This window comes from Colletotrichum gloeosporioides (genome assembly GCF_011800055.1).
Source record: "Colletotrichum gloeosporioides strain Lc1 chromosome Unknown consensus_17, whole genome shotgun sequence".
Lineage (NCBI taxonomy): Eukaryota > Fungi > Ascomycota > Sordariomycetes > Glomerellales > Glomerellaceae > Colletotrichum > Colletotrichum gloeosporioides.
This window is the reverse complement of record NW_025544662.1, coordinates 158,526-180,289: the sequence shown is the minus strand read 5'-3', so window position 1 is coordinate 180,289 and position 21,764 is coordinate 158,526. Positions and strand designations below refer to the sequence as shown.

Here is a 21,764-nt window from a genome sequence, read left to right as displayed (position 1 = left end):
AGCATCGAGGGCGGAGCTGGAGTTGAGGAAATATGATATCGCCAGCAAGGTCACTCTCGATAACAACTACGTTGCGAATCAATGTCGACAAAGCGCCTGAGATGAGCTAAGCATTCGTATGACTATAGGCATCACGTCCCGCTCATATCCAATGGCTATGACAAGCTAGGCGTGATGTGATCGTTTAGGCGGCAAAGGAAAATAGACACTCTTCGTAATTGTCTAGACGACAAACCCCATGTACTCTTCAAGGGTTTAGAAACGTATCAGAAGATCTACCTTAACTGAGATAGAAGACCGGATCGAACGCATGCATGTTGGCAAACAGACAGAACTCCGGTGGTCCAAGCTCAACCTCTTTTGCCATCTTTTCGAAGTGGCGCTTGAGAATGGATTCCATATCTTGTTTCTGCTCGTCGTTTGGATGTCGGAGGAAATACACCATGCTAATGTGGAAACCATATTCGTCGTGTATCGGATGCCGAATCTTAAGCTCATCGGCAAGCCGATCCCTTAGAGCCCTCAAGCGTTCCACTTCTGCTGGTGTAATGCCATCGAGTCGCACCGCAACCCCAACATCAAGTATATCAATTCCTTTCACCACCACTCTGTATGGCGCTGTAGCCTCGGGGCCTAGGGTAAACTTTCGAAGTTTCTTCTCAAAGTGCTCATTGCATATTTCCTGAGTGGCATCAAGGGCGAGGTCAGAAGGCCAATAACCCGGTCTACGGACCTGATCACTGACGCCCTCGAATATTGTCATATGCAAGCTGGTAGCCGGAAGGGGCGCAATGATGGACGACGTTTTGCATGACGACAATTCTTCGATGACGGCCTCTATCGAGTGATAGACAGGACTTGATGGCGGGATGTGACAGATGATTGTGTCTCCCGCCCAATGTTGAAGAGTCCCATCGGAGCTGAATTTGCCGGGCACGCCTGCCGGGTAGCGGGGACGGTCGTTGGCTTTCATTTGGGCCATGTAGAGCAATAATTCGCATAGATATTCGTGCACCAGTTCAAAAGCAATTAAAGTTAAGACAGTTTTCTTGTTGATGAGAACCACGTCGAACGGAAATCACGTACGATTATGAGAATAGGAGGGGAGGCAAACATTTCTTTAATATTGCCATGTGATCAACGACCACGCATGTGAACGAAACGTTGCTCTGTGTGACTCTCAAACCTGCTGTCCCTCCATTCCGAGCCGTCTGGCCAATGGAAGTTTCCGAAACTTCACGCACAAAACCTTTAGGACAAGCAGTTGACTCCAAATGTGCCAGCCTTGCATGTACCCGTAACTTTACGCTCGCCTCCAGGCTATATTCGAGATCATAGTCAGCAGATGAGCGTCTCGTTATCTTTGAGTACCGATGGCACATACGTTGTCTTGGCAGGTCATGGTGCAAGCAGCGCCAATGTTATTTTGGCCGCATTCAGGCACGGTCTTACATGAGGTGGAAACCGTCTCCTGGGGAGTGGCCTGCGCTGATGCTTGGCCAATGGAAATGGCAGAAAGAGCGATGATGAAGAAGAAGCGCATTTTAGGCTGCTTTGTGGCTGATTATCGTTCAAGGTAAATCTGATCCTAGATGCGACGAGATTTAGCACATTGGATGAAGTGAGCGAAGAGGATTTTGTTGATTTTGTATCGGAACAAACTTAGCACAGCCTCATCATCAAGTCTACCGCATGAATCAGGAGAGTGGGTTGCCGATGGGGGCAATCTATCAATAGACTGAGTTTGCCGGCGGGAGCAATCAATTTCTTGCACATGTTGCGACGCCTAATGTCGGCTAGAATTAAAGTTTAGATGACACTCGAAAAGCAAAGCATACAGGTTTTCGCTAAGCCCTACGACAATCACGGAGGCATACCCAATGCTGAGAAAGGGCGATGTTAGCGCCTAACTTGTAGATGAAACGAAAGCCCAGCCGGGGAAATCAAGATCGACGCGGCCGATTATCATATCTCTGTTCGCGGATTCATTTTTACGATTGGCCATGTTCGAGCAGAACAACTAGACTACATGAGTCGTTAAGATGATTAACCATGCGTAGAACTGTTCACAAATAAGACGGAGCGTCGAGGCATTTGAGTTGATCAGCGTGACTCGGTCGTGCCGGCCGTGCCGTCCACGTCCCGCAGTAGCCAATGTTGGAAATTTCCGGGGAAACATAAACCCCAAGAAATAATAACCTAACTGAAAGATGCCTACAACCTAGCCTGAAGAACTCCAAGATTAACAATAGCCGTAAGCCAGCGGTTATTTGGCTATCCGGGTATAGCTTTGAACTAGAGAGGTCAAGACCGAGGAACATGGAACCAATGAACTATGAAATAGATCAACCGAATGATCAGATGTGTCATGGATCGTTCCATTGCAACCTTGGATCAGGAGAGTCACCTTCAAGAGACGGCTAGGCTTCCTTGTCCTGAACATTGCGCAGTTGTGTGCGAGCGTAGTGAAGGAAACCTTGATCGGAGTTGAGGCCGCAGACGTGCGAATTGAGGCGCTGCGATCGAGGGGCTGATTCTGTGGCTGGGCATCCTCTCGGGGTAAGAGATGCCCTGATTATTGAATACGCTTGCTTTGTTCTCTCTGCCATACCTTAGTTAAGGTTGGATTTGGTAATAAACGAGCTGCAGTTTGTAGTTGATAGCCATGGATGCATGGTTGAGACGCAAGCCTTTCGAAATGCCTGACAAGTTGCCTCCTTATTTAGCACTGTCAAAAGACTATCCAATGTTGAGGGAGTTTTGGGCCACCCAGTAGGGGTTTTCACAGTAGGGGAAAAAGCATTAAAAGTACCTCGGTCAGTGCCCAGTCCAGTGCAGTAGCTTCGCAGTATACGTTCCCAAGGTCAATACAAAGGCGTAGTGAATTGAATGACTCCAATTGAGCTACACCAATCCTAAAACAACGTCCAAGGCCTAATTTCCCGTGCCAGTGCCTACGGCTATTGGAGCAGCTTTTACTTGCACTAAGCTTTCCAGTGCTCCTGTTGCCGCCCCAAGTGCTCCTATCCTCAACACTGTTTCATGCGTCTTCCTTCATGTTGAAGCTTGCGACACTGAATGTTTGCACGAGTACTGCAGAGTGTACTTCTGTAAGTCCAGGAAAGGTTTATATTAATTCTTATTGTATAGACAAATACTTCAGGGTTTACCATTACCATAAGTCCTTCAATTCAAGTCTCGTTGCCAGTCCGTTATCTGCGAAGAGTATTGAGACTGCTTTTTCTATCACCACTCCCGGAGTGATTTGTACAATTTCAAATATTTGCAGATACTTTCCGGCCCACTCAAATCATTTGGATCAATAGTCTCTTGGACATATTGAATCTTGCAATGTGTACACCAATGCAAGGAACGTTGCCATACTTCTAAGACTTCCTCAATCTCATAGATTGGAAATGTGGCCCCGACAGTAATCTTAACTGTGCGCTGTTCAACTTCACATCTGAACAAGAAGCCTTGGCCTATGCCTGGAGTCCAAATCTCCAAAATCTTCAGCATACCCATGTAAGAAGCTGCTTGCGCCGCGACCTTCAGCATATCGTATATCTGCGTTAAATTGACATTTCGGTACTGTATGCGATAAGTCAGAGCAACTTGTTGAAGCAATGGTTTGGATCGAGTCTTCAGAGCTTCCTCCACGAATGAATTCAAGAATCTGTAGGCGTCTATTGCGTGAGAAATTGCCAAATCCCGCAGTTTGAAGCTGGCTCGCGCTGCCTGCTTGGCGAGCTCGCTGTTTGACTGGGACTGCATGAACTTGGAATAACAGTCGCCTCCATGTAGCTCCCAAGATTGAGCTTCCCATAAGGTCACCGCGCGTACGTTGGCGCCAAGATTCCGGAATAGGCTTGCATTTGCCTTCTCTCGCTCGTCCTGGAACCAGTAGTCAACGGCAAGCCACGGCTCATAGTTGATATGGCTAAGACACGGCAGCCCCGTCAGAATATCTGATAAAGCCTTTTCGGAGAGGCTTCGATAGAGCCTCTGGGTGACGAAAAGCTCGGAGATCACATTAACTCTGGGGAGTTCGAAATATGGATCATCGCAGAGAGACATCCAGTCGGTTTCAAGGAGGTTACCAAGGAGGCGTATTTTGGCGCCAAGAGACGAGTATCCATGCGGTTGCAGATTGCGAAGACGCCCGTGGTATCTTGGAGGTGTGTGATATAGTTCATCGCGAAATGAACTGGCACTCAGTTCAAGCGTGATTGCAGATCTTGCAGGCTCGACGCCCCAAGTAGAAAGATAATCAAAGAGCTCGTGGAGAGCGTCCGAAAATCTTGTGTTGTTTTTGAACTTGATATGTTCGCTTTCCGACAAACTGCGTTCACCGTGGGAGTACATCATCAAGTCCACGTGAAGTAAGATCTTGTGCACCATTGTTCTTCGGTAACCGCTGACGAACTCACTGAACCCATCAAAATTTGACCTCGGGTGAAATGGCCGAATACTCAACGTATGCCAAAGTATGGGTTCGAAGAATTCGTGCCAATGTTTCGACACGGCAGCCCAGTTGCCTACGAAACGCTTTCTAGTAGGCGAAACCTGCTTTTCCAGCTCTTCCATGATCATGAGTAGGATATCCGGTGGAAGTGTTGGAGACATAGGATTCGACCGAGAGGCTTCCAACCTCCAGCTCCTAGTTTCGGATCGTAATTTCATCGTGTTTGCCGTACAAAGACTTGTGCAAGAAAAGGATGGATTGTTAAAGGAGTTATGTGTGCAACTGGGTTTGGGCAGTCTCGAGCCGATTTTCTATGTCTTTTATGTTGAAAAGATTCCATTGGAGATAGATTCTATACGGCTTACACCTTTACGATAATTTTGTACGGCTGGTCTGGTGTTGTCAAGGTTCTCATCAAGTTATGAGCTATGGAGATCTCTAAAGGTTGCCCTTCATGGTCACGTCACCACATCGCGACGTTGGATTTAGCAACGGGTCCCCAAATGTTGCCAAGACACAAATTGACACAGAATCTTTGAACATCGTATTGATCGATACGCGCACAGCAAGCGGCAGACCGACGTGGAACTGATCAGAAGGTCTGAGTTCCGCCATGGCCCACCCAGACTGTGCTACCAATGCCCCTTCTATTTCTTTTGCATGACATCGTGTCGGAATTTTCCATAGGCAGTCTCAGAAAGGTTGTTGCCGTTGGATCGTTCGAGTTTCGGTGCATGGGCGGTTGACCGACCACGCAGGTACTGGTGGATGAACACCGCGTTGGGCAGACCTATGAGCTAGTGTCGGCGATACAATCGTTACCATTGCAATAGCCTGTCACAATCTTGAGCAATACAGGAAACCAAATGCAAGTCAATACTTATTCGCTCACACTGACTACGGCAGAAAGGAATCAAGTAGCTGCTACGAACATGCAGCAGGCTAGCATTTCTACCATGTGTCGTCGAAAAAGGACCTTTGCAGTATCAACGACGAAGTTTTCATGCAGCTGAAAAAGTGATGAGGAGGTCTCCGTGTCAAACTTTGTTTGTCAACGGGAGCTAAGTATTTCATGTTAGTAGCGTGGTTCCCTACTGCTTTGACAGACAATACTGATACTAAAGACTTTGCTTTGCTATCTGGGCGGATAATTAGGCTGACGGCCACCTATTTTAGTTATGATCCCTCTTTTTTTGATTCATCTGATGCTCCTTCTGTTATTGTTATCATTGTCTTCAATGTACCTTAGTTATCTTCATCGTCATCCTCGATATCCCGATCCTTATTATCCTAGTACCTTTCTTCCCTTCTAACAAACCTCAACTTGACACTTGAGATCAGAACAAGAACTGGTCACCGAGTTGCAAACTCATACCTAGTGGGTACATTCGCTGCGTAGAGTACAAAAAGAAAATTCAAACTTCAAATTAATAGTTGTTGAGTCAAATTTCCATTTCCAGAGACGTTCACGTGCTGCTAAGTATGAATCCACTACTGCCAGTCCGTCATTGTTACGCCAATGAGCACGGAGAGACAACAGCCTCATCCCGCTAGACCTTCGTTTCCTTCTCGCTGGACACCTCAACATGCATCATATCATCCCCCTTGACTTCTTGAACACTGCTCGTCTCGGTCGTCGTCTTGTACTTGCCCAACTTGATGTCACGTCGCCAGAGGTATTGACCGAGCATGAACAGCGCCCACCACGTTGCCACGAACGTCGTGTTGACGATGAAGCCCTTGCGCCATTTGGGAGCTGTGAGGATTGTTAGCAACAGAGCATTCATGAATTATCCAGTACCGTGCTCATTGAAGACCTACCTTCGACGACAGGGAAGACGGTAATGGGGTAAAAGCTGAAGAAGATCCAGCCGCAGGTCATCTAGGCTCAATCGTCAGAATGGCCATTGTGTTGGGATTCAAGAATTACTTACCATAGCACCTGTGGTAAATGCTCTGGCCTCGTTATCGTCCTTCATGACCATGTTGACCCATGGGAACAGAATCGGCGTAACACAGCTCGTGAGTCCGAGCATATAGTATACGGCAACTAAGAGAGAGTTTAGATTTAGATACGGAACATCCTGACATGGTAGATTACAAGGTGAAACTTACAGTGCAATCCGAGAGGAATGTCCCAGATCAACAAGCAAAGATTTGCGAAAAAGAGTACTGCAGCCACGACGCACATGACGCACCAAATTGGGTAGATCATGCAGAGCGAAGTTGCAAGAACCCCCGCAACGATTGCAATGGCCTGTACACCAGTGGGAATTGTGTTGATCTGAGCGACAGTCCAGGTGCCGTTTAGGTCCGCTTCGTGCTTCAGCCAAAGGGCCATCTGACCTGAGACATAGGAGGTACATTGGAAGCTATGGCATGTTAGCAAAGTAAGCTTCAACAACGCGAGGTAGAGACTCACAAGATATAAGTGAGGACGGCAACATAGAAGTGCCAGTGGGTGAAAACTCGCTTGAGCATCCTCTTTCCGATTTTCTTGCTCTCCTTCACACCATCATCCCTCATCCGCGCTTGCGCAAGCTTCTGCTCGGCCTCGGTAAGCCACCAAACCTTGGGGCTAGTAGGCAGACCGGGGAAGAGAAAGTATCCCGCAATCGAGATCGGAAGGCTGATGACACCGTCGATGATGAACAGCCATCTCCAGCCAGACATGCCGTGAACGCCGCTCAGGTTGTTGTACGCGGCGGCCTGAAGGTATCCTCCGAACATAGCGCCAACATTCGAGCTCACGTACCAGACCCCGGCGCGCTTGAAAAGCTCGTCGCCTCGATACCAGGAGGTGAGGAGGTATATTGCGCCAGTGGCGGCGGGTGTCTCGAGGACGCCGAGGAGGAAGCGGATGCCGTAGATGTCATACTCGTTGCGCAGGCGACACTGGACGAAAGTGACGATTGACCACAGGCACTCCATAGTCGGGAGATAGTAGCGTGCGATGTGCGGTCGGGAGATGATCATCATTGAGGGGATCTCGAAAACGAGATAGCCGATGTTGTAGAAGGTGCCGAAGAGAGAATATCTGGGGCACATGTCAGTTTCCTTCACAAGAGATTGGCGTTTTGGCCATACTGATTTCCTTTCAAGCCAAGTTCTTCCTTCATGCCGGAAACATATGCGTGGTTGATGTTGGCGGAGTCAAGCCACTTCAAAAAGACTTTGCGGTGTCAGTCCCACTATCCAAATATTATGAGCGCAGGGAGACTTACACATCAAGCAACAGAGGCTGAGCAGAACGCTGTCCAACTGCCAAATGTTAGAAAAGTCGAAGCTACCACATACTTAAGCAGCCTACCTTGCGGAGCAGCCTCTTCTCTTCTTTGGAGTAGTGGCTAGGATACCAGTCGAAAATGTACAGCCAGGCTACCCAAAGAGATCGTGTTCGCGGCTTGGCCGTGGAAGAGCTCACTACTGGCTCATTGTCGTCTAGCGGTTTCGTGATGGGGACCGGATCGGCAGTCCCCGCGGTTCTGTCGAGACTGACTCTGTCCCCCATGTTGGGATCTGTCAGATGGCTGTTGTTGTGTTTCGGTCAAGTTATCTTCAGCTTCAAGACCCAGGAAGGTCGGGGTTGGGAGGCGTCTTGCGGGCTTATTGAATCAATGTTGAGTGACATTCTGACGATGCAACGCCGTATTTTATATCCATTGAAGCATGCCCAGCCATCACACCAGCCTTGCATTGACTGGGTTGCAATGGAGTAGTCCGTGGGCTCGTTCAGGCTAGTGAACCAACAGACAAGTCATCTCGTGCTGCATGCAGATGTTGTCTGTCCCCTTAATTCCCCCGCAAATCCTCCCTCAAAAAGAGATAGGCCTAGATGCGGGGTGTGGAGAACCGGGGAAGCAAGTCGCGAGCCACTACCGGGGGCTGCAAGACCATCAGTCGGAGGAATTCCCTCGGGGATGTGGACCATGTTTACCCCGACTACTGCATGTAAGTCCAACGATCGACAAAGCATACATCGCGAACTGATTGAACCGAGAGATCGGCCGTGATCCGACGAGAGGAATCGCGAACCTTCGCTTCCGACGGGCCGTATATCGTATTCGTCTCAAGTTGCAATGATTACCAATGGCGCAATGTTGAAGGGCTGAGTACTAAAGTACAACGATGGCTCTACAATTGAACACCTCAACTTCACGTACACATGACCTGATTGACGGATTCTTACCATCTCTGCGTCATCATTGAAATTTCCCATCATGTTCGAACCTACTGAAATGAAAGGCGCATGCGTCCATGAGAACCCACAAACATACCCACGGGACTTGGAGCCGCGTCGACATGGCAGCATATCTTCTGAACCACCGACATCACCCACACAAGAGGATCTCTCCATGGACCAGACTAGCGAGACCTCATGGTCCGAGGCTGCCGAGCCTGAGGAGCTGGGCTCCTCACAACCACACTCTACCCTCGCAGCCCGCCTTCATGAGCTCTTCGAAGAAAACATCACGGCCAAGATCTGCCGCACCGCAACTAAATCTCTCGAAGACAAGCTCGCCTACAACTCGAATGAAGTGCGCAAGACCCCGATAGCCTTCCCAGAGATCGTGCCACAAGAGGGTCCTCACGCCGGCCTGTACGAGTTCCGCGACCCGGACTTCTGGACATGCGGCTTCTTCCCAGGGACGCTGTACGCCCTATTGGAGCGCACCATCAAGTACCCGCAGACGATGCATCTTCAGGACGCAGGGTCGCAGCTCGACGTTGCAAGCCTGCGCGCGCATCTGCAGAACTTATGCAGCATCTGGGCTGATCCCCTGCATGGCATGGCCAGCAGGACGGATACCCACGACATTGGTTTCATCATCATGCCCGCTCTTCAGCGAGACTGGGAGCTCACAGGTAATCAGAGGAGCCTTGAGTCGATTGTTCGGGCTGCTCATAGTCTCGCAACACGATACATCCCCTCTGCGGGCGCGATTCGTAGTTGGGACTGTCTCCTGAAAAAGGACATCACGGTCACCGACATGAACACCAATCTCCTCGCCATCATTGATAGTCTCTGTAACCTCGATCTTCTCTACTACGCATCTACGCATACTGGAGACACGTCTCTAGCAGACATCGCAACCACGCACGCCCGCACGCTTCTCCGCACCCACTTCCGGCCAGAATCTGCCAGGACCTTGGCCAAGGACGGGTACAAAGGCCAGCTTTACTCGACATGCCATGTAGCCAACATCGATCCAGCCACGGGAGATCTGAAATGGCGATGGACGGCACAAGGGTACTCCAACGATTCGACCTGGAGTCGTGGGCAGGCATGGGCCATTCTAGGTTATGCTCAAACATACCTATGGACAAAGGACAGGGTGTTCTTAGAGGCGGCGTGTGGGGTGGCAGAATACTTCTTGTACAGAATCGACACCGCACCAACTTGCGTGGATGTTCCAGTCTTCAGTCACGATGACATCCTAGCTGATGGTGCAGAGAGGCGGCCCAAGGGTCGCAGAGTGCCCCTCTGGGACTTCGATGCTCCTATTCAAGATCCATCGAACCCCCTTCGAGACTCTTCGGCCGGCATGATCGCCGGAAATGGCATGCTTCTCCTCTCTCAGGCCCTCAGAAGCGCTCAACAGCACTCCCTAGGCCGCAGATTCTTCGACGCGGCCATTGAAATCGTTACCGATACCATCAACCACTCACTCGCCACCGAGAAGGCTCAATTCATCAGAGACGGCATCCATAGAGGCATCAAAATAGAGGACTCGGTAACCGGAAAGTACTTTGACGGCATCCTCAAACATGGCACTGCAAACAACAACGAGAACGCGAGGCGCAGGTACGCCAATCACGGTCTTGTGTACGGGGACTACTACCTCGTGGAGTTCGGAAACAGACTTTTGAACATGAGCATGGTATAGACACTGCTGTTGATGTACAAGTAGGCAGAAATAAAGATCATTACAAGTTTACCACCCTCCGCCTTCATATTCGGTGCCAAAGATGCCGTCGTCGAAACTGATGATCCGGTCCATGTCGACAAATTGCTGGTCGAGAAGCATTTGGGATATGCTGCTGAGTTCGCCGCTTCCTACGCTACTTCTGTGAAAGACGTTGGACTGAGCCATTGTCTCCATCTCCATTGCTGGTTGAACGACGATTCCTCCCGAGTTTGGGTTGGAGTTTACAACTGGAGGAGCGAACTGCTGAGCGACCACTATACTGTCGGCGTTGGGAGCCATGCCCTGTCGTGGCTCTGTCGCCGGTAACAAGTTAGGATCAACTATTGCGGTATTCGATCTATGATTGGATCTGCTTTGGTTTGCGACACCATTCCGAGCTGGTTTCGGAAACACCGGCGGGTCCTTGGAGCTGGTGTGGTCAATCTCGGTGGTGTACCCCAAAACGTTGATGTTGTATGATGCATCCTCGCGACATCGAGAATGCATCTCGGTGAGTTTTCGAGAATACTTGCCAGCCAGGTTGTCCCTAGCCGGCTCTAGGCTATGAGGACCAGCCCACCGACCAGCCATCTCGTCGAGGATCTGGACCAGACACCAGAACTCGGGCACCAGCTCCCCGCCAAGGTCGTACCTCCATCGAAGGAGCAGCACCCTGGCAGCCACGTAAATGCAAAACGCGAACTGACTAGACACCGGCATCGTCGGTGGGGCGTGCTTCAGATAATTCTCCGCAATGATGGCGATCTCGACAGCTGCAGCCTGGCACGTGTCGATGCTCAAGATGCTCGGCAGCCGGGCCCGGAAAGCCCATTCCCGCGGCGGGAACGCGATGAGCTGGTGGAGCAGGATCATGGACGTGTTATGCGTGACGTGCGCCAGCGTGAGGTTCGGGTCCATGCGCGTCGACTGGCGGGCCATGTTCGCCTTCCACTTCTGCGGGAGCAGCATCTTCCAGTGCACCAGGCGGAGATCGAGCTCCTTGAAGCGGGTGAGCCAGCTGCTGATGTCCCGCTGGTCTCGCATGTTGACCTTTTGCTGGAGGAAGTAACTCGTGACGCGGCTCAGAGACTCGGTTGCTTCAATGCAGTAGGCGAAGGCGCCGACGGTGGACATGTCGACGCTGGGGATCTGGGCCCCGGGAGAGGTGCCGGCCTCGGATGGCGTTTGGGTTTCTTCTTCGGTGTTGATTTGGGATGTTTGGGCATAGTGTGAGGGGATGAAGGCGATTGGGTTTCCGATGCGCCCGGCGGCTTTGTCCCATATGCCGAAGTAGGGGGTGACGACTCGGTCTTCTTTTCTCCAGAGCACACCGTCGCATGGGAGGCGGCAGTGGACGTCGTCGGAGGTGAGGCTGGTGTTCCAACCCATGGTGACGGAGATGAGACGGTCGAGTTTAAATACGTTCCAAAAGACCCGTCTCCGCTCCTCGGCTTCAGTCCAGTTGTCTGGTGGCGGCAACGAGACGAAAGGTTGGGATAGGGAAAGTCTCTCGGCGTCGTCATGCTCGATTGTCAGTTGGAGGTACTCGACGGTCCGTGTAAGTGAGCCTACGAGAGACCAGGCTTGGGCCGCCTCGCCGCTTCCGATCTTTAAGGGCTAGTCAGCTATAGTCGCGAGCAGTGAGCAGAGAAATCTTACATCGTTGAAGGCGATGATGATGAGAGCCTGTAGACTTTCAACTGTGAGGGTTTTCATTGCTTGAGAAACGACCCAGTCTCTTGCCATCACTCGCTGCTGCGGAGCTCCAAAGGCGGTCGTGGCAGTATCCTCATCAGCAATATACCGGGAACCGGCTAAAACCATCGCGTGTAACACCACCCTCAATGCTTCGAAATCATGAGGCTCAGCAAGTCGTCGACGGAATGTAGCTTCATGTAAAATAGGAATCCATGGATGGACATGTGAGAAATAAGCCTGGAAGACGATCTGCAGAATGTCTTCTTCCGGTAGTGCTAGTATATTGCTACCATGTGAAGGATATGCTTCATCATGACTCTCGAGGCGACGCCGCTTTGTCCGCGGGGGCTGGTCATCCGCCCCTTGGTGATGTGCTCCGCTGATTGGGCCAGAGGCTTTGGTGTTGAACTTTTGCAGCTCTTTAGCGAAGAATGACATGATGCTGTAAGCGTTCTTCTCAAGCTCGGTGGTACTGCCAGGGTAATCTCGATTGGGAGAGTTATCCGACCCAGACTGTCTTTGTTCTCGGTCCGGGGGATTCGCCCTCTGTTGATGAACCGTTCTCTCCAAGGCATCTGAAACAGCTTGTCAACTATTGAAATGTGTTACTGAGGTCAAGAGACTGACCCAGTCTGCGATGGAGATTTTCAATAGCACCGGCCTTCATCCCGGGTTTGGATCTCTTGGACTCATACACGCATTCACTTCCTACAACGAATCAGTTACCCAAATTGGAAGCCCAACGTCTTGAGAGACCCACCCGTTTTGCGGCACTGCTGACAATTCGGCACCTCACGGGAGCATCGTAGCTTGCGGCGCCGGCAGCAGTTGCAAGCCAGGGCCGCCGCGGCCTCCGAGGCACCGCCGGAGTCGTCATGGGCCGCGTCGGTGGCTTCGCCTTGGTGGCCGAGCTCTGCGCCGTTATCCATGATCAGACATTGGACGAGACAAGCCGACTGACTGGAACCACAGATTGCGGGTTTCTGGTAGTTGGGCCCGCGTGATGTAGGGCGGAGGCTGGTGTAGTTATGGTTCCATGTCAGATTGCCCGTCTCCCGCTCGAGATGCCCCGAAAGGCCGAGGCGCCCCGCAACGCTCCCCGCATTTCCAGCGGCATGGGTCTCCGGGTCTGTGGGGTGACAGTCCGGGGAAGCGGAGAGAAGGGATTAAAATGTCCAGAAATTGGTGCTTAAGATTTTTTGAAAGAGATACATCGTACGTACAAGATTGAGCCGGATGCTACACGGTTTATATGTTCAAGTTGGTCTTACACTGAGTCGTAGAACCTCCATTTGGCCGTGTAATCCGGGGTCAGCGGCTTGTTCAGCACAAGCGCTCGCAGCAGTTCGATCGGCATCGTGTTTGCTCTCAAGATCTTGTCGTGGAGCTCCTTCTCGCCCATCAATCCCTTCATCAATGCCTCCTCCCTTAGGCCGTACATTTGGAACGCTCCCAACATATATCCCGCCTGGTAAAGTGGCGAGTATTCGCCTCCAAATGATCTCGTGACCTCGCCCTCAGCATTGGAACGCTCGTGTCCGACCCAGTCGACGAGCAAATCAACACACTCTTGAGGAGTCATCTCACCCAAGTGATACTTCAGTGAGAAGATGATTCGAGCGCATCGATGCATGCGCCAGAAGAGGGTACCAATCTTGTCCTCGGGGGAGACGAAGAAGTCGCCTCTATTCCAGAAGACGAACTCCCAATACATGGCCCAGCCCTCTACAAAGAACGGTGTCTCGAAGAGCTGCCTGTACGGGTGGTGGCGCTTTGCCATGAACAGCTGAAGTCGGTGTCCGGGGATGAGCTCGTGGAAAGCTGTCGCCCGAGAGAAGTGGGGGTTGTTTCCGCGCATCACCATCATCTTCAAGTCGTGATCCATCTCTGCGGTGGGATAAGAGACAAGAATCGACGGTCCGCCAAGGAAGAATGGAGACTCCTTCTGGCGCTCCGCTGAGATCATGAACATGCGCCATGTTTCAGCGGCGACGCTGGGGACGGTGACAAGGTCATGTTTGGTAACGAAATCCTCGCCCTCGCGAGCCAGCTGTCGAACAAGCTCTGGTTGTTGGCCAGGTTCAACATAACTGTTCTTGACATACTCGAGTGCAGCCTTCCAGTTGTCGCCAAACCCCGGTGAGGCGTCGTCAGCTTGATCACTGTTAAAAGAGATGTCAGTTCCTATTCTGGAAATCATATCGGTGGTACCTACGCCGATACGGTGGAATCCGGTCCAATGGAGCCCACTTGGTCGCGTTTGATGCTCCTTGAAGCCTTCTTCATTTCCCTTTCGCACCAATCGTACTGTTCTTTGGCCAATTTGAGGAGCTCCTCGGGCGTGTAGGGGATCATTTCCGCTTCGAGCTCGTTGAGCAGGCCATCGCGCCCAATCGGTTCGACTGCAGCACGGATAGACCCGGGCCCGGTTTTCTCATTCAACTTGGCCTCCAATGCCGCTTTTATTCCCGTGAGGGCTTCATCGAAGCTCTTCTTTGGTGCCTCGTTCCACCAGGGAAAGAGTGGGTCGTATGGAGAGTAAAAGCCATGAAGCTCGTCGACGTGGCCACGAAGCTGGTCAACAGTGCTCATGGCCCTGGCAAAAGTTGACTCATTTGCCTTGATGTCGTTCGATAGGATGGCCTTGGTTGTTTCCTGGACTTTTTTGGTGGTATTATTGAGGATCATGGCGGTCTGCTTGCTGTCGACGGGGACTAGACGCTGACGGTCCTCGACCATGTCGATGATGGTCTGGGTGAAGGGCAAGACCGGGCTAACTTGCTCATCTCGCTGGCGGTCTAGTTCCAGTACACGTAGGTTTCGTCTGAGATAGTTTCGAAGGAGTAAAAAGTCCACCTTATCCTCTTGATTATAAGTATCAAAGGGCGCCTCAAACAAATCCTCGAGTTCTTCTGAATAGTACTTCTTCAATCGATGGTACCGGGTTGGCGAGAACTTGATGTTGTAGAATTTGAATAGGTTCTTCTCATCAAAACTGACCCGCTGGATGCGCTCCGTCATTGACTCCGACTCGGCCGTGGCGGCCACAGTCGGGGCATGCTGTCCATCATTGAGATCAACCCAGTCGCCGTCCGAGTGGCTGGACGGGTTCAGGCGCACGGGCAAAGTATGAGTCGCCATGGTTGATGGAGATTGCGTGACAGATCGAAAGCCAAGAGCTGAGGTTGAGTACCAAGACGTTGGATCCGGCAATGACGATGACAGATGCGGGGGAGGAGAGGTTAAAGACAAGACACGGAGGCGGGACAAGAAACTGTGGGCGTCGCGGGGTGGCTTATCGGTGCCGGGAGGGATGCCGGTGTCTGGGACAGGGGCGGGAGAGGAAATTGGTGGGGCCGATAGCGACCGTAGTGGGAAGGTGCGCTGAAGCGAAGCATTTTTGGCAGCAGCGGACCCCCTGTAATTCTCCTCGTCGTGCTTATCACGGACCATCTGGGGAAACCTTCTTCGTGAACCCCCGAACTCACCGCCGATGTTCGGTCGGCTGATCCGGCCGAGATAGCCCACCCCCTTTGCGACGTCTTCATCCTTCTCACATGACTTCGCGGCCATCTCGAGTCAAGTGAGGCTCAACGATTTTACTTCTCCGGCTTCCTGAAGGTCCCCACAGGCATCTTTGACCTTCATGTTGTTCCAGCCCCTTACTGAGAGGTGGCGCGTTGAAGTTGATGATGGCGCCCTGGTACACACAGGACGTGAAGCTTTCACCTTGTTTCCATACGACTGAGCGCGGAATATTTCATCCCCATCACACGTGTTCTGGTGTCTTTGGCTTTGACAAAAACATGAGATTCGAGCTGATTGGGCTACACGGCAGGTCGCGTTCTCGAATCTCGGGACCGAGAAGAGCGAGCGCTTCATTCAGGGGCAAAACCAGGCAGCACAGCCCGAATGCCTGGTTTCCTCCTTGCTTTTTCAATGTGATTTTCGATCCATTGGCCTCGCCAACACAAACAAAAACCAGCGCAATTCCAAAGTGCTCAAGCTAGCAAATAGCATCATGCAAGGATCGAGATCCCAGTACGGGTACAACTCCCCGCCTCATTCGCCCGTTCTGGGCCCGGCTCGCGGCGGAATCCCGTCAGGGGGAGGCACAGTCCCCTTTTGGACCTCCACGAAATCCGTGTTATTCAAGCATACCTTACAGAGTACAGGATTACGGACTAGCCCCGTTTGCTGTGGCCGTCACACGAGAATTGCTTTATTCATCAAACGGATGAATCAGCACCAAAAATACATGAATACGGGATCCGTCGGCAAACTTCTGAGACAGATCATCTCAGCCACATCGTCACGAAAACCGTTGAGGTGCCCGTGAAAGGATGCTCTAAATCACCGCTAGGACGATTTCCGAGATGAGGTGGCGCGCGAATCCCGTCGCGCGACCCGCTTAGCACCGTCTAGGGGCGCCGCTGGGCCTCGAGCTAAGCCGTAAGGCAGGTGTTGATCTTGGGTTGAAATTCTTGATAAATGGATCTCTGGAACGATGAGCAGAACATCTTCCCCTTCTCTCTATCCATCCTCGACTGCCTGTCATCTAATATCTGAAGACTCCATCACCGGATCACTACACTCTTTTACATCCAAATCAAGCATAATCACTTTCGTTAATACCATTAATACAGCACACCCAATTCAACCAACTTTCAACATGTCTTTCAGATACCTCGCCACCATGGCCATCCTGGCCTCCACCGCTCTGGCCAAGACCGACCTCACCGGTTGCACATCCTCCGACTCCGTCGTCACGCCTTCCGGCGGCGGCACCCCCTACGCAACCCGCGTCTACTACGTCCCCGACACCGGCGAGATCTGCGCCGCTCTCGACTGCGGCGGCGGCCGCGCCCCTCCCAAGACGACCGTCCCGGGATGCCCTTCCTACGAGGGCACCGAGACCTACTCCCCGTCCTTCCTGCCCCTCAAGACCACCTCCGCCGTTGTCGCCCAGTCTACCCAGGCCACCGTCACGACGATGACCCCCAAGGGTGACTCGACTGCCTCTGCCTCCGGCTCCGCATCCGTCACCGCGGCCGCCGACAGCAGCTCCATGAGCGGCAGCAAGTCGGACGACGTCCAGGTCCAGACCGACACTCTCCTGACCGTCACCAGCTCCACTGCGGCCACCACCGCTGCACCCGGCAACGGCACCATTGCTACGACTGGCAGGTCTGGCAGCAGGACGACTGGCACCGGTGCTGGTGCCTCCGGCTCGCCTACCAGCGTCCCCAACGGCGCTGCCGCCGGCGTGTCCAACATGTTCGGCCTCATGGCTGGCGTTGCTCTTGGTGCGGCTGCGTTGCTGTAAATGGCTAGCTTGGAAAAGGTGGTTGTATTATGAGACCTCCGCGATTTCTCGCGAAGTACAGGTCTCGGTCCTTGTTCATAGACATTGTAATCGGATAATACAAAAAGACCCAGTTACCATTCTACCCCACCTGTCCGCCTGCATAGAAGTTCGGGACCCGTTGCAGCAGTGATCCGTACTCCTGGTCGGCGTTCGTGAACTCCCATCCCCCGTCGAGCCCGTTGCTCCGCCCGTGTTCCAAGCGGAAGCCGTATACGTTGGTCCATGACCACTTGTCGATCTTTCTTGCCTTGGGGTAAATCTCGAATGTGACGAAGCAGATTGCGCTCTCTGCGGAGACGACCTCGACTCTTCCGCCGCGAGGTCTGATGTCGGTGCCGATGCCGCTCTGGTTCAGCAGTCGTAATTGCTTGAAGACGCCGGGGACGGGGTCATCTGGCAAGACTGTGACCTCCCCAAGGGTGAAGCTCGTAAAGTTCGTCAGGTAGAAAGCTGCTAACGAGGCAGCGACTTCTTGCAGGGGAACGGAGGCGTTTCCGCCCTTTTCTGTGGCAAGGCCGTAGGCTGTGATGGCGGCGCGGGCTGCTTCTCTGATGTTTACCATTGCAGATAGTTTGCAAAAATTCTTGATAGTGTGGTCTTATAGATCAAATTACACGGAGAGCATGGACACGTCATGAGAAAAGAATGATGAATGACGCAGGAACAACACACATGCGGACCTCTAAGGGCCCCAGGCAGCTCCAACAGGCGACGTCGAACAGCTCTTGCATGCAATCTCAAAAGTCAGACTCGACGTCGTACAATTATTGCAGAAAATGAGTGATTTAACCAAACCCACCCCGCAGATCATGACATGGAATACGAAAATGCGAAGCGGTCGCTATTTACGGTTCGGCAGTCCTCGCGCGCCGACCGTCCGCACGAAAAGTCCGGCCACGAGTCTCTAACGGACGTCAAACGGATCTGTTCAGGGTTGCTTATTACGAGCTAATTGGGCAAGCTTTTGCCAAGGAGCGCCCTGCGCGGCCAAGCTTTTTCTCTCCGCGGGGTGGGTGGTTCGAGAACGACCAGACTGCTGGCGCTGTGTGTTCATCGCCGTTGGCTCGCGGGGAATGCATGTGAGATGAACTCAACCGTTTCAAGAGGGAGAGTTTCCCTCGGTTTGCTAGAGTTTTGCGCCTGTCGTGGGCTATCCCGTTCAGCTCGACCATGACTAAAGCATGAGGTGAGCAGAGAGGTAACTTGTGTTGAGGTGTCCCCTAACCCCGCGCTGCTTTCCGACCCAGGAAGAAAGACCCGATGCAAGACAACAATTAGCGCCACCAGCCTGTGAAGCCGCGGAAGAAGGCAAGGGGCTCATGGATGCCGGCCCCGAGTCAGCACGGTCATGAACTATCCGATCGGCCCTTCACCGGGTTGACACCGGAGGACCCGCACAATCGGGGCCGCAATGACGGAGGTGCCAGCGGAGACTTGACCCACAGCCCCGAAGCATCCCATATGACAATTTCCTGGCCCCAATTGAGATTCCTCGTTTAGAATGATGTGATTTTGAGACGGACTTGATGCTTTAAGTGGTGTTTGAGAATATTTTAAGATTTTTCACCTAGAATATTAATAACATGTAAAAACGTTCAGTTTTGGTTGGTGTCGTTACCGCTCTTCTTCAGCGGCAAACGTTGGCCGAGATGGCCACAGCAATCATTCAAATGTTGTTGGTTGGACTTTTGCGTTCGATTGGCATATAGCGATTATTGCCCAATCAGAATTGCCTGGATTGTCGAGGCCGCAGCACCAACAGCAGAGACCACGATCAAGCTGCTCTGTAAGCGCCGTGATCGTTATCCAGGGATGGGCGCAGCGGCAAAAGTGGACACATGACCATGCGGTCCTTTCTCGTTCACACGCATCTATTTCTCCCTTATCTACTCCATGACTTCTTGTAACTCTGTTCCAACAAAGTCTAGACTTCATCATTCTCACAATGACTCTCATTACCGACATTCCATGCGAATTGATCGCTTCCATACTGCGGAACCTGGACGACTTGCGGTCGCTCACACCAGTTCTGCTCAGCTGCCGCCATATATACTCCTCATACAAGCAGAGCCCGAATATAGCAGCGGCAATCCTCCGTAATAAAGTTACGCCAGCTCTCCTCCCATACGCAGTAGCTGCTTCGGAAGCCTACGGTCTACCCCGGCCACGCGATGGCGACACGATCCAGGGCTTGCTCGACGCCCTGTATCAAGAACCATTAAGCCTAGCTAATCGGGTGACATCGTTACCGACGACTACGTTAATGGGAATGAGCCGTACGCATGACATGATCCTCGCTTTGACGACGGGCTTTGCGAATGATGCATGGAACCGTCTTCGACAGGCCAATGATAGCTTGCCTCTGACCGTCTCGTTATCAACTACAGAGAAATTTCGCTTCCACAGGGCTTTCTATCGTATCCAAATATTCTACGGGCTCTTTACCGGTAGATCGTCCAACCCAAACACGGTATTTGAGGAAAGCGTCAACAGTTGGTTCTTTTCGAAACATCCATTATGGGAAAATGAGCAGCTTGGCTGCATCCACGATTTCCTCGAAGCAAGACTTGCGAAAGGTGAGACTCAGGAATATGGGTAGAGTTCTCAAATGTGTATCGATAATGGCTAACTATCAAAAACAGCATCGATTGACGTACTTGCCCATAATATCATCTTCGGGGAGTTCTCCGTTGACTATCTAACTGGAGGCGAAGAGAACATTTATCGGCAGATGTGGGTCAGTACAAATCCTACGCGCGACCGGCTTCGCTATTAGAGTACTTTGCTGACAACTAACTCAACATGAAGCTCTCTCAGGGGATTGGATTCATCCATCAACTGATTAATGAAGAATCCTACGATGGCAAGAGAGATATGCTCACGGAGCACCCAGACATCGGCGTGGCAAATTTTCCTGGAGCTTTAGCTAACGTGCTTGGGACGTACCAAGGCGCCAACGCCTTCGTAAGGCCCGAAGAAGAGCTACTCTACGAAAATGTTAGCCAAGTGACCGATGAGGACCCTGGCCAGGGACCCTTCAATTCATGGTACGCTGCTCATGAAGGTGCGCCATTATATGCTGGCCTAATGCTCCATGAACATCAGTTGCTTCGGGATTGTGCATACGTCCTTTGGGACTGGGATCGGCTGGAGAAATACAACCTGCTCAAGGCTTTTGAGAAGCTTTCAGATGCGAGACCGTCTCCCGATGAGAGGGAATATGAAGAAATGCATGAGTCTTTTCATGAGAGATCTTTGATTTGGCAAAAGGGGGGCTCTGGGTATTGGAGCAAAGGTGACACCAGCGGCATTTCGTGGCCAGAGAAGTCTACAGCGAGACAATTCTAATAGCCATTGGTTATGTAACTAGACTGAAAAGGTATAAAAGAGTCCTGTAAAGTCAGTTGTGGTGACTTCGTCACTTGGTGGCGGTTGAGCTGGTCGAAAATGGTGCACTTACACGTTATGAAAGCCTTCGTTTGAATACACTCTAGGCAGGTAAAGAGCATTCTTGAGCAGCTGATATAAATGACACCAGCAGCCGGTAATTCTCTCAATTGCCTTTTGACGAAATTGTTGGCTAGACTTAGATAAACTCCCACAAAGTTGTCCCGTGATTCCTCCTCACCACCGTCTTCCTATCCTCGTCCACGCAAAGCACCATCAAAACTTGAGACCAATATGGCGACAGGAGCTGATAGCCTCCTTCCGGATGCTCTCTGGGCGTGAAGAGCTCCCAATTGTTGAGTTCTGTGGCCTTGGCACGCAGAGTTTTGTCACCGTCATGTCCCATGTACCTCCCCGATGACGGATGTTGGAAACCAAAGTAGCCGTTCTTCTCGACGCAAAGCCACTGGGTTACGGTAATTTGTGCCGTGTCTTCGATGTCTTTTATGACAATTAGGTCGTCGACGAGAGTGATCGCTCGGTTCGTTTGCTTCTCGATGATTCTATAAGTGTTTCCTGGCCAGGGAATCGCATGTCGGTCGCTCCAGAGACTAGCTGTAGTATTGCACTCGGTTGAAGGGGTGAAGACCGTGGAATTTGTAGAAAAGTCATCAGAGGAATGCATTTTTTTGGTTTATATTATTGAGCACCATGATCAGGAATGACGAGAGCCTCAGATATTCAAGTTGAAAGGTTATGCTTAGGTATTTGAGATGATTCTGAAGGCCGGGATCTTGGAGAAATCATGTGTGAGGACACATGGGGTTATTGGGCTTGATGTGGATGTGTATCAGGCAAGGTTTGGAGAAACTACTGCCCACTATCAGTACGGTGGCAGGCAGGCAACGTGTGGATCTGGTAGGCCAGCTAGGAATGC

At 51.6% G+C, this 21,764-nt stretch overlaps 9 protein-coding genes across 9 annotated transcripts; 3 read left to right on the top strand and 6 right to left on the bottom strand.

Annotated features, from left to right (window-relative positions):
- Nucleotides 1-280: 280 nt before the first annotated feature.
- On the bottom strand, nt 281-982 carry GCG54_00010941 (uncharacterized protein; the record flags this gene model as incomplete). Its single annotated transcript, XM_045410852.1, has 1 exon — nt 281-982. The coding sequence occupies one exon, from the start codon at nt 980-982 to the stop codon at nt 281-283; it is 702 nt and encodes a 233-aa protein (XP_045267910.1).
- A 269-nt stretch (nt 983-1,251) lies between these two features.
- Nucleotides 1,252-1,543, bottom strand: GCG54_00010940 (uncharacterized protein; the record flags this gene model as incomplete). The annotated part of the gene is made up of 2 exons (XM_045410851.1): nt 1,252-1,320; nt 1,385-1,543. The coding sequence occupies 2 exons, from the start codon at nt 1,541-1,543 to the stop codon at nt 1,252-1,254; spliced, it is 228 nt and encodes a 75-aa protein (XP_045267909.1).
- Nucleotides 1,544-6,015: 4,472 nt separating this feature from the next.
- GCG54_00010939 (Pantothenate transporter liz1) lies at nt 6,016-7,976 on the bottom strand (the record flags this gene model as incomplete). The annotated part of the gene is made up of 8 exons (XM_045410850.1): nt 6,016-6,221; nt 6,287-6,347; nt 6,400-6,515; nt 6,581-6,837; nt 6,888-7,502; nt 7,553-7,637; nt 7,690-7,726; nt 7,776-7,976. The coding sequence occupies 8 exons, from the start codon at nt 7,974-7,976 to the stop codon at nt 6,016-6,018; spliced, it is 1,578 nt and encodes a 525-aa protein (XP_045267908.1).
- An 844-nt stretch (nt 7,977-8,820) lies between these two features.
- Nucleotides 8,821-10,353, top strand: GCG54_00010938 (Unsaturated glucuronyl hydrolase; the record flags this gene model as incomplete). The annotated part of the gene is made up of 1 exon (XM_045410849.1): nt 8,821-10,353. The coding sequence occupies one exon, from the start codon at nt 8,821-8,823 to the stop codon at nt 10,351-10,353; it is 1,533 nt and encodes a 510-aa protein (XP_045267907.1).
- A 48-nt stretch (nt 10,354-10,401) lies between these two features.
- GCG54_00010937 (putative transcriptional regulatory protein PB1A11.04c) lies at nt 10,402-15,645 on the bottom strand (the record flags this gene model as incomplete). The annotated part of the gene is made up of 6 exons (XM_045410848.1): nt 10,402-11,982; nt 12,034-12,647; nt 12,700-12,780; nt 12,833-13,193; nt 13,346-14,234; nt 14,288-15,645. 6 exons carry the CDS (start codon nt 15,643-15,645, stop codon nt 10,402-10,404), a joined length of 4,884 nt encoding a protein of 1,627 aa, XP_045267906.1.
- Nucleotides 15,646-16,744: 1,099 nt separating this feature from the next.
- GCG54_00010936 (uncharacterized protein) lies at nt 16,745-17,398 on the top strand (the record flags this gene model as incomplete). The annotated part of the gene is made up of 1 exon (XM_045410847.1): nt 16,745-17,398. The coding sequence occupies one exon, from the start codon at nt 16,745-16,747 to the stop codon at nt 17,396-17,398; it is 654 nt and encodes a 217-aa protein (XP_045267905.1).
- A 121-nt stretch (nt 17,399-17,519) lies between these two features.
- GCG54_00010935 (uncharacterized protein) lies at nt 17,520-18,002 on the bottom strand (the record flags this gene model as incomplete). Its single annotated transcript, XM_045410846.1, has 1 exon — nt 17,520-18,002. The coding sequence occupies one exon, from the start codon at nt 18,000-18,002 to the stop codon at nt 17,520-17,522; it is 483 nt and encodes a 160-aa protein (XP_045267904.1).
- A 1,383-nt stretch (nt 18,003-19,385) lies between these two features.
- Nucleotides 19,386-20,788, top strand: GCG54_00010934 (uncharacterized protein; the record flags this gene model as incomplete). Its single annotated transcript, XM_045410845.1, has 3 exons — nt 19,386-20,016; nt 20,083-20,177; nt 20,249-20,788. The coding sequence occupies 3 exons, from the start codon at nt 19,386-19,388 to the stop codon at nt 20,786-20,788; spliced, it is 1,266 nt and encodes a 421-aa protein (XP_045267903.1).
- Nucleotides 20,789-21,026: 238 nt separating this feature from the next.
- On the bottom strand, nt 21,027-21,512 carry GCG54_00010933 (uncharacterized protein; the record flags this gene model as incomplete). Its single annotated transcript, XM_045410844.1, has 1 exon — nt 21,027-21,512. The coding sequence occupies one exon, from the start codon at nt 21,510-21,512 to the stop codon at nt 21,027-21,029; it is 486 nt and encodes a 161-aa protein (XP_045267902.1).
- Nucleotides 21,513-21,764: the final 252 nt, after the last annotated feature.